The 12,018-nt window shown below is 32.9% G+C and overlaps 1 protein-coding gene and 1 pseudogene across 1 annotated transcript; both read left to right on the top strand.

Moving 5' to 3' along the window:
* Positions 1-4,778: 4,778 nt before the first annotated feature.
* LOC141705016 (secreted RxLR effector protein 161-like) lies at positions 4,779-5,168 on the top strand. The gene has a single exon (XM_074508092.1). It carries the CDS (start codon positions 4,779-4,781, stop codon positions 5,166-5,168), a length of 390 nt encoding a protein of 129 aa, XP_074364193.1.
* A 3,717-nt stretch (positions 5,169-8,885) lies between these two features.
* Positions 8,886-10,647, top strand: LOC141705015 (pentatricopeptide repeat-containing protein At5g25630-like; annotated as a pseudogene).
* The last annotated feature ends 1,371 nt before the right edge of the window (positions 10,648-12,018 follow it).

The following is a 12,018-nucleotide window of genomic DNA, read 5'->3' as shown; positions in this document are numbered from 1 at the left end:
AAACGGTCGTTTCTCCTAAACCGTACATCGGATTCAAGCGAACCACATATCAAAACGAAGCTCGTAACATGAATTATCTAATCATGGCAATGGTCAAAACCTAACAGTGAGTTCTCGGGTCCTGATGTTAAGAACAAAACAGTCTAAAGTAAATCGGGCATTACCACGGCTATATTTACGCGATTACCAAATTTTATCCTACTCCAAATCAACCACAAATCAACCATACAACCAAACTCCATCCATACAATACTACAACAGCCCCAACACCTCAAGTTCTCCAATTTATATTATTCTCAAACATGAACTAAAACTATACTTAAGTTTATTAACCAATAATCTAAGATTTACAACTCCAAACTCATTACAAAACCAACCACACTCTAAGTCTACAAGAATGATGCTTCTCATGAACCATACCAGACACAAAAACTCTAAATATACAAAAGTAGGGCTAGGGTATGAGATTATACCTTCCTTGGTGAGTAAAAGTAACTAAGGAGCTTGGAATCACCCTTGAAAGTCCTTACCAAAGCTTAATCTATCCAAAAACACAAGATCAAACAATTTAAATTTCTTGAAAACACTATTCACTCTCTTCTTAAATGATTTATTGAAAGAGATTGTGAAGGAATTTGGAGCTTAAACTCCTAGGATAGCAATAACTAATCATAAGGAACCTTGGATAATTACCTTGCAATTTAACAATGCTTGGATCTTGGATTTTGAATTTTCTTCTTTGAAAAAAAGGAAGAAGCCGAGAGCTTCATGTTGGAAATGAAGTGTTTTGTGTTTTTGATGTTATGATTTGTTTTTGGCTTGGTTGATCCACTTTGTTTGTTAATTAGATTATTACCATGGTAAATTTTGTGTGGTTCACAATCAACCAACAACACACTTCTTTTTGTCATGCTTAGGTCATCATTCTTATGTCATCTTCCCATGCTTGTCCTCTTCTTATTGGTTTGATGACATCATCATCCCTAACCTCCTTGATTAACTCCTAATTGCTTGCCTAATGACCGCTGATCTGTTATATGGTTCGCTTAACTTTCGTTCTCGTTTCTCGTTTGAGGGATCATACCTGGGATCTTATTACTTGGGTTTCCTTAACCTTTCTCAATACATTATATTCCTTTTTATGACCCTCTCTTATAATCCTTAAATTTAAATCCTTTTTATCCTGTTACCTTATACTCAATTCTTTCGGTATCTGGTGGATTTTCGGGAAAAATCAAAGTGTTCGAATTTGGATTCTGACGATCTTTACATACACTTATATACCATATAGAGTACTAATAAGATCTCAGAATAACAATAGAAGAACCCCTACATAGTGTGGCATGTAAAGTTTTTTCATTCAGCATAATCAGCAAAAACACTATTCATAAGGGTTACAAAAAAGTTCAAAATTTTGGGTTATTACATGATGAGAGAAGAAAGAAGAAGAATGAAGACAGTTCATAACCACACCAACAAACCCTACAAATCCAAATTAACCAAGCTCAAACTTCAAAGCCAACAAACTCATACACTAAACCACCTCCTACCTCAAAGCCTAGATTCTTATACAAATAAACTGCTAACACCTTTATAAAAATTCCAATCATCTCAAGCCAAACATTTCTCAAGAAAATCACAAACCTGCCTTCTGTCAAGCCATCACTCGAAGTTCACTACAAGTTTGTTGGGAGGAATCCTAAGAAAGCTAAGCATACCGAGAAAGTGCAAGTTACTGAGAGGGCCATCAGGATTTGTTACAAGCAAAGTGATTTTCTACCTCTAAACTGGTGTAACTCAGATGAAGACTACTTTCAACAACTAGTTGAGGAAATAGTCAGAGTTTGGGTTGTAACACTAAGGGAAGTAAGAATCTACTATGAAGATGGGTCCTTCACATTTCTTGACAGCAACTTAATGTACACTTTTTCTCACACAGAAATTAAGAGAGTGATTAGCTTACTAAAGGACAAGGACACTGCAACCAGGGCATGGAGATCTGTTTTAGCTGAATGGTTGATAGCAAGGGAGGAAAGAAGAGCAAGGAACAAGGCTGAGTATGAGGAGAGGAAGAGGAAGTATGATGAGGAAATAGAAATGTTTATTCAAGGATCTGAAGATCTCAAGAAAAAAGGGATGAGCAGAGTTACCAAGGATGGAAGATTTCTAAATGTCAAGGCTGCCAAACTCTCAAGGTTTAGGATTGATTTGCTGAGTGGTTATTCAAAACATGACAAACTTAATCTTGTGGAAGCTCTAAGAGGGATACCTATAATAGAGGAATTGGAAATTCTTGTATACTTAAAAGGCCTCATTAGAGAAGAAATAGGAGATACAATATTTTTCTGATGTATGTAGCTGTTAAACTCAAAATCACCTAATGTATAAATGTTGTATTTGTGATTTGTATGTATAAATATATCTGTCCATTGTAGCTTGGGGTTAGTCTTGTTAACAGACATGAATTTGTGATAAGCAATCTTCTCACAAATTAGGGAGATTGTTGTGCAAGACATGCCTGTACTATAACAAGACTAAGACAAATTGACAACCCTAAGTAAGTTGTATTGTAATCTATGTTTGCATTGTGTATTGTAACACTTAAGTCTGTAAAAATGTAAATAAATTAGACTGGAGTATTTTTCTGTAAACAGTTCAAGCCTAAGAATAAACTCTGGAAGAAGATCATGAAGATCATGCCTCAGAGAAAGTGTGAAGAAGTTTGGAGTTGAATAAATGTGTTTGAGAAAAATATTGTAAGTCAAGAAATCTACAAGTCACGGATTATGTGTTATAGAGAAGTCATTCAAGAACTCCAGAATGACTTATCGAGAAGTCAAGAAAAGCTACTATAGAACTCAGAGATATCGACAAGACAAATTGAAGACATGAAGAATGGAGATATCAATAAGTCACTTCTTCACTAGAGAACTCTGAAAAATTGACAAGTCAAAATATCACCAGAGATCTCTGAGATATCGATAAGTTAAATTATCACTAGAGATCTCTGAGATATCGATAAGTCAGGTTGTTACTCGAGAACTCAGAGACATCGATAACCCAAAGTGAAGATATGAAGATAAGCGATCTCGATAAGCCAAATTCTCTTATAGAGAACTCAGAGACTTCGATAAGTCAAACAACTATAGAGTTATTAGAGATCTCGATAAATTATTATATTTATCGAGTTCTCTACATGACTAACTGGAAATCTCGATGTAAAATTTCAAGTACAGAATGCAGATCAATTTAATATCCAAGACTATCAATCAACAAACAAATCAATCACTGATTTGAAACGTCTACGAAAGCAGCTTGAAGAGTACAAGATCAAAGGCCAAGATTAACTGGCAAAGTAAAGTCACAGGCGTGCAAGATTAGCAAAGATACACTAAGATAGAAATAGAAAGATTTGATTATCCAAAATTAGAGTTTAGTACATGTTAATGCATGCTGTGTCATAACCCGTATTTACTGTACTATAAAGTAAACACCAGATGCTTTGTTTTAAGTTGTAACAAATAGATCTTAAGTTTTCTTGTAAATCTCAAGAGAGAAGCTGAGTTCTTAACATACTAAGAACCCAGAAATTTGTAGCAAACACTAGCTTAATTTTAATATAAAATTAAGTGAGTTTTGAAAGATAATTATGTTCATATGCATGTTTTAATTATTTTGTTAAAATACATTATCTCTACAACATAGACTACTTTATTCACCATTACTAAAAGTTCAAAAAGACATTAAAATCTTGAAAACACATTCACCCCCCCCCCCCCCGGTGTTGTATTCACTACCCAACAGAATCCAGTCCCCGAAGATACGAGATTAAACAATCATGAAATTTTAATAAATTATGTACATGATATGACATTATAGGATCGAAGTAAATCCATAATCGATGATGTATTTTTATATTATATGGCATTGGATGTCGACATACATTATGATCCTGAACCACAAAGTGTAGATGAATATCGTCGAAGAAAAGACTGACTAAAATGGAAAGATACAATTCAAACAGATTTAAAATCATTGCGTAAAAGAGAAGTATTTGGACATGTTGTCCAAACACCAATCGGTGTGAACCCTGTTGGGAATAAATGGATATTCATAATAAAATGAAAATGAAAAGAATGAAATCATGAGATATAAATCCTGACTTGTAACACAAGGGTTTTCTTAAAGGCCTGACATTAATTATCAAGAGACATACTCGCCAGTGATAGATGGAATTACTTTTCATTTTATATTAGGTATGACATCTAAAGAAAATTTGGAAACACGTCTTATGGACGTCGTTATTGCATATATGGTTCGCTTGATAGTGAAATTTTTATGAAAATCCCAGAAGGGTTAAAAATGGACGGGTTCAAGAAACCTCATCATATATACTCCATTAAACTTCAACGATCATTGTATGGACTGAAACAATCTGATCGTATATGGTATAACAGACTTAGTTGTTATTACAAAATAATGGGTATATTAGTAACCAAATTTCTCCATGTGTCTTTATCAAAAAATCACAATATGATTTTGTGATTATTATTGTATATGTGGATGATTTAAATCTTGTATGAACAACTACGGAGGTTAATGATGCTGTCATATGCCTAAAGATAAAGTTTGAAATGAAAAACCTTGGAAGGACAAAAGATTATCTTGGGATACAAGTCGAGTTCTTGTCAACGAGAATTTTCCTCCACCAATCCACATATACAAAAAAGGTCTTAAACAGATTTTATATGGATAAATCTCATCCATTGACTACTCCAATGGTAGTTAGATCTTTAGAACCTGATAAAGATCCATTTCAACCACGAGAAGATGGTGAAGAGGTTCTTGGTCTTAAAATCCCATATCTTGGAGCAATTGGGGCATATATGTATCTTGCAAATAATACAAGGTCAGATATTGCATTTGTTGTGAATTTATTGGCTAGATTTAGCTCTACTCCGATGGACAGACATTGGAATGAGATCAAGCATAAATTTCTTTATCTTCGTGGAACACCTGATTTTGGGTTATTCTTCCCGAAAAACTCAACATCTCAGTTGATCAGATATGCATGCGCTAAATATTTTCCAGATCCTCATTTTGGCAAATCACAAACTGGATACGTATTTACATATTGCGGTGTAGCCATTTCCTGGAAATCCATGTAGCAAACTACAGTGGCAATCTCAACAAATCACTCAGAACTCATTGCAATTCATGAAGCCTATAGAGAATGTGTTTGGTTGCGGTCTATCATCAAGAATATTTAAGAATCATGTGGATTGTTGGACATCACAAGAAGTCCTACTGTCATGTTTGAGGATAACACTGCATGCATTTATCAACTCAAGGAAGGATATATCAAAGAACACAGAATGAAACACATTTCATCAAAATTCTTTGTTAGTTATTGAATGCAACACAAAGGGGGGCATGTGTTTCTTGGATTTTTAGCCTTTTAGAACTTATTTGAATTTTAGGTGAATAAAGCAATTTAGATTTGGCAGAGATATCGTGTTTACAGAAATAACCAACAAACACAGTATTTTCAAAACTCACTTAATTTGCATTAATTAAGTTGGTCTTGCTACAAATTCTGGGTTCTTAAGAAAATAAGAACACAGCTTCTATCTTGAGAGAATACAAGAAAATCTAGATATGTTTGTTACATGTGAACTAAGGACAGTGCATGCTTTATAGGATAACAACACGGATTTACAAGACTTGCACTAAAATTTACTAAGCTACTTTCTAAAGCAACATTTTTCTATTTCCATTTATAGCTTAGCAAATATGTGCAGAATCTTGTATGTCTGTGACCATCTTTTGTCCAGTTAATCTTGGCCCTTGATCTTGTATTCTTCCAGCTACTTTGTAGACTTTTCAATCTAGTGAATAGATCATTTATTGACTGATAATCTTGAATCTTAAACTTGTCGGCATTCTATATTTGAGAAGTATGTTGAGATCTCCAGTTTGTTCTATAGAGAAGTGATATCTGGATAAGTATAATGACTTATCGAGATCTCTTAGTTCTCTATAGGTATACTTGACTTGTCGAGGTCTCTAAATTCTTGCATGTGAAATGACTTGTCGATATGTCTGACATCTCTTCATGTAGAAAAGACTTGTCGATATCTCTCAGATCTCTATATACACATTTTGACTTGTCGATATCTCTGAGATCTCTATATGAGAAATTGACTTGTCGATATCTCTAATTCTTCACATCTTCATTTTAACTTGTTGGTATCTCTAAGTTCTCTACATGCTGAAATGACTTGTCGATATCTCCAGTTCTCTACATCTTCATTTGACTTGTCGCTATCTCTGAGACTTCTCTATAAGCCATTTTGGTCTTCTCGATAAGTCATTCTGGACTTCTCGAATGACTTCTCAATATAACTTGAGACGTGACTTGTCGATATCTTGACTTAGAACATTTTTCATATAACAGTTTTATTTAACTCCAAGATTATACACTTTTCTCCGAGCCATGATCATGGCTTGATCTTCTTCCAAAGTTTATTCCTTAACTTGAATTTGTTCACAGAAAAATCCTTCAGTCTAATCTTCTAACCTTTTTACAGACTCAAGAAATACAATATACAAAATTGATTATCAAACAACTAAATTTTAGGCTTGTCAATGTGACTTAGTCTTGTTATTATACATGCATGTTTTGCACAATATTCTTCTACACTCATGAGCTTCAAAAGAATGGTGAAATTGATGTACAACAAATTCGGTCATGTGACAACCTTGCTGATTTATTCACGAAATCATTACCGAATTCAACATTTGGGAAGTTGCGACATAACATTAGAATGCGTCGACTCAAGAATTTGTTACAACAAAATTCAGAGAATGATTAGTTTTTCCGAGGGGAGATTGTACTCTTTTTCCTTCGTCAAAATTTTTATCCCAGTTGGTTTTTCTTTAAAAAAGTTTTAACGATGCAGTCTTTGATCCATGTTAAATGACAATCAAAGGAGAGTGTTATAATTGATTGTAATTTTTAAGTAAATGGTAAAATAGTAAAGTAGTCTTCGGAGTAGAATGTTTGATAATGCATTGAATGCTCGTATTTTTCACCTTGACTATAAATAGATGGCCTTGCTGAATGTAAAAATTACATCAATTTTTTTTAATATATGCTCTCTACCTCCCTCCGATTTATCATTCTTTACCCCTATAATATTATTAAAGCCAGTATATTACAACAATTAACATGTTAATTGAAAATATTTTTACAATTATACTACTTTTGACAAAAAATTATATATGCAAATAAATTGAGTAGATAAGCGATTAGGCAGTAGATAGTTTAACCGATAAAGGTTTAAGGGCAAAGAGATAGTCTGAGACGGAGTGATAAAAATTCATAATTTCTGAATGCAGGTCAAGATTACAAAATGCAGTTCAAGTATATTACCCAAATGACCCTCCTAATTTCTGTGTAAACACTTGGACACTTAATCATCTTCTAGGTTTTTGTTAATCATCTTCTAGTTTTTTGTGCATACCGATGACTTGAAATGTATACATGTATATATTAGAATATTTTAACCGTTAATTCATTTAACTTGTATTTACAGTACAACTAATAATAGATTGAACTTATATTTTATACATAATACATTTAACCTGATATAATTTTCATTTGGACTTATATTTACAATACACCTATTAAACTTATATTTTACACATAATACATTTAATCTGATATAATTTTAATATTAACTTATATTTACAATGCACTTAATAATAAAATTAACTTATATCTTACACATTATACAATTAATCTCATATAATTTTAATATTCGATCTCACCTATAAATATGTGACTAACTCTTATTTTTTTATTTATATCTTTCTTTAAAATATCTTAATATAATCTGCTCATTTTAATACATCATCTGAACCGGGAGTAAGAAGAGAGCTTCATCAGAATTTCATCATCATCTTCAATCCATCAATTTAACCGCGAGTAAGAAGAGAGCTTCATCATCCTTAACTAAGGTGACTTAAAGATTTTGTCCATTTTTTTCGAAGTCTTGTCATTTTTTTAATACACAAAAACTTCATATTTTTTTGCTCTTTTGATGATATTGTTGTTTTTTTTATTAGAAATCTATATAATATGTGTAAATTAAAATAATTTTATCTTTATGTCATTTTTTAATCATTAATTGTAAATATGTGTTTTAGTTAATTTTTACCTAACTTGTGCTCTTTTGATGGTATATCTTGTTCTTGAAAAAATTTGTATAGTATTGCTAAAATTAATAAATAACTTTATATTTATATCTTTTACTAGTCACTGATTATAAATATATATTGTTGTTAAATTTTTAGCTAATTTATACACTTTTGATGGTACTTTTTTTTCTTGGAAAATTTGTATAATATGTGCTAAATTTATATAATTAATTAATTAGTATCTCAATTTAAAATATATTTTAATTTTTTAAAATAAGTATACTTTGAGAACAATTTCTATAAAAAAAATCATATTTTATAATTGATATTATATAAGAAAAATGAAAATAATTGATATTAAATATAAAAAAAATTAATGATATTCAATAAATATTTTAAATTTGATGTGTTATATTTTCAATAAAAATAGACATGATGAATTATTTTATAAAAATTTAAATATTTATAAAATATAATATCGCATATTATTTATATGAATATTAGCAATCAGCAACATTAGGGAAAAATACACCTCGGGTTGAATCATTTATTAGGGATTAATGTAATGTAATCAAACAGCAAAAGTGAACTGCATTTATTTATCTGTTCTCCGAAATTGATTTGTTTGGACAGAGTACTTAATGAATGTAAGCCTAATTTGTAAATGTAAAATAAAAGTAGATAATTATTGTGTGCAAAAAGGACGGAGAAAAAGAAAACAGAGTAATCCGAACTATTCTTCTTCCTCGGCTAAATCAATCTGTAATTGAGGGGGACACAAATGTTGAGGTAAATAATATTGTGTGTGTTTATGTATATATTTATCTCTACTCTTCTTTGTTGTAAATGGTTCAATTTCCCCCTGCTATATATATGTATGTATGTTTTGGATAGTTCAACTTCCTGCTTGCCGTAGTATTTGTTAATTAGAAAGCAGCATCACTTGCCTATACTAAGAAATAGAAAGTGGGGGTGCATTTTCATTATTTATTATAACAATTATTTTACATTTTGGGGGAAGCTATAGATGTAACTTTTTTATGCATTTTTAACCCTGAATTACATTGTCCTGGTCCTTGATTGTTTCTTATGTTACGTTTCGGACTTCGAATACACACAACTGGTTGTTTTTTATTTTTCATTCATTTTCTAGCTACTTGGGGTTGTAATGTTTTTCGATTTCTTTATGGTGCACAGCAATGCCAGGGTTCTTGAATCTACTTGAAATGAATCTGAGGTTGTCTTTAGGCTTCCGTTCTTTTTTATTTCCTTGTCGTGTTTCGGTTGTACCCTACTTTGGCCACCTGACATTTATGAAAACAAACATCCCTTGTCCTTCCATGACCCCTAAAGTATCTGAAGCTTTTGATATGGACATGGTTGACAGCTGCTATAGTGCTCTTGACAAGTCTACTTATGAGTACCTGAATAATTGTGACAGGGATACGGTGGAAATTTCATTTGAACTGTACAATGATGACATCTGTACCTTCTGTAGAGAAGGGGATGTAGATGATGCTATGAATGTTCTTTCTGAGATGGAAGCTCTTGGCTTTCGTCCAAACTACATTACTTATTCTTGCTTAGTAGCAGCTCTTGCAAGTCATGGCAGAACCTGCGAAGCTGAGGCAATCTTCCAAGAAATGTTACAAAATGGGTTCAAGCCCAGACTTAAATTGTGTAATTTGTTACTCAGAAGTTTTTTACGAAAAGGTCTCTTAGGACTGGCATATCGGCTGCTATTGGCAATGGATGATTTCAATTTGAAGAAAAATCGTGAAACATACGAGATCCTTCTTGATTATTATGTTTCTGCTGGGCGGTTGGAAGATACCTGGTCAGTCATTGCTATGATGAAGCGTGAGGGTTTCCAACTCGATTCATTTGTTTGTAGCAAGGTTATTGGCCTTTACAGGGACAACGGGATGTGGAAAAAAGCTTTGGGCACTGTGAGAGAGATCAGGGAAATGGGGCTGTTACCAGATAAGAGATATACAATAGTATTATTGATACATTAGGGAAATGTGGTGAGCTAGGAGAAGCGTTAGAAGTGTTTGGTAAAATGAAACAGGAAGGAATAAGTCCAGACATCACGACATGGAATTCTTTGATCCAGTGGCATTGCAAGCACGGAGAACTTTCAATTGCTCTCGAGTTGTTAGCTAAAATGCAGCAACAAGGGCTATATCCTGATGTAAAGATCTTTGTCACAATAATAAGCCGTTTGGGGAGCAGGGTAAGTGGGATGTGATAAAGAAAAACTTTGAGAATCTGAAATGTTGGGGACATCAAAGAAGTGGAGCTATATATGCAGTTCTGGTTGATATTTATGGGCAGTATGGGAGATTTCAGGATGCAGAAGAGAGTATAAATGCTTTAAAGTCTGAAGGTGTTCAACTTTCCGCTAACCTGTTTTGTGTTCTAGCAAATGCCTATGCACAACAGGTAAAATACTTAAACTTCCCTAATGACTGCCGAGTTTCCTTATATTTTAAAATTTTTGTATATAATAATCATTTTCCCTTTCTCTAGAACCCCCCCCCCCCTATGTGTGTGTAAAATCATGATGATGCTTCAATTTTGATTTTAATAATAGATTACCAGTTGAGCACTTAGAACTCTCTAGTCTAGGATTTCTTCCAACAGAGATAAGTTTTGAGCGACTCATGAGTACTGTGGGTTTTGGCTAGATATAATCTGGCTGTTTATAATTGAGCCAGCTTGAGCACAATTTTGTGGCTCATTTTATAACCGTGCTGAGCTTGATCTCCTCAAACCTTTAGCCTGAAAGCTCGTGAGCCGTGACAAGTTCATGAGTTGGCTTGATTATTAGGCTCTTTATTAAATACTTCCTATGTCTCATATAGTAGCATTTTTAGTTTTGCACACAGAGACCGATGTCTCGTCAATATTTGGATTGTTCGTCTACAAACTACCCATATTAAAATCTATTTTTTTCTTATAATGATGCACACCAACCAAGAGAATGGGTACTTTTGTAAGGGTAGAGTTGGAAGTGAGCATTTATTATCTCCTATAAACAAGAAAAAGTCATTTATTTTTAAACAAAAGTAACTCTATAAAAAATTGAAACAGTGCATAAGCATTTAATTTAAGTATTTTGTACACCTAAATACATGTGAGGAATTCTATATATTGTAACTGGTTTATGTATTGACATTAAAACTTACATTTTTTATTCCTATTCAGTGAAGTCATGAACATAGTGAATAAGCTGCTCACCAAAACTTGTTTATTAGCTTGCAAACAATGTAAAACAAGATGCTCATGAATATAATACTCCATAACGTTCATGAATAACAGAAATGAGCCGATGCGCTAGCTTGCAAACAGATCTCGTTAACAAAATAAACGAGTGACCGAAAAATATCTCGATTCCGTAACAAGTCCGGCCTGAACAAAATTCTAAGCTCAAATTGGGCTCAGACCCAGCAGTTTTCTGATTGAGACAAGCTTGAGCGTAGTAAAGCTCGGGTCAATTGCGGCCATAGATACTAGACTTGCAAGTAAGAAGTGTTTATTGAGTTTTAAATGTAGGAACATACATATTACTGGGCTGAATAGGTCACACGTCTTAATTCAATACTATTTGTTCAGAAATTATATTCCTCAAATTCCAATTATTAACCAAAACGAACTACTTCTCTAGCTATTAATAGGAAAGATGTGTTTTTGCTGATGAAGTCAAAATTCCCAAATTGGTTAATTGGTTGCACTTAAAACAATGCTATAAAATAATTTAGCTTGTAATGTGATGCATCCTATTATGTGAACAGAGGTCTTGTGGTTCCTTTA

The sequence above is a fragment of the Apium graveolens genome, unplaced genomic scaffold (genome assembly GCF_009905375.1).
Source record: "Apium graveolens cultivar Ventura unplaced genomic scaffold, ASM990537v1 ctg8457, whole genome shotgun sequence".
NCBI lineage: Eukaryota > Viridiplantae > Streptophyta > Magnoliopsida > Apiales > Apiaceae > Apium > Apium graveolens.
This window is presented reverse-complemented; position numbering and strand designations above follow the sequence as displayed.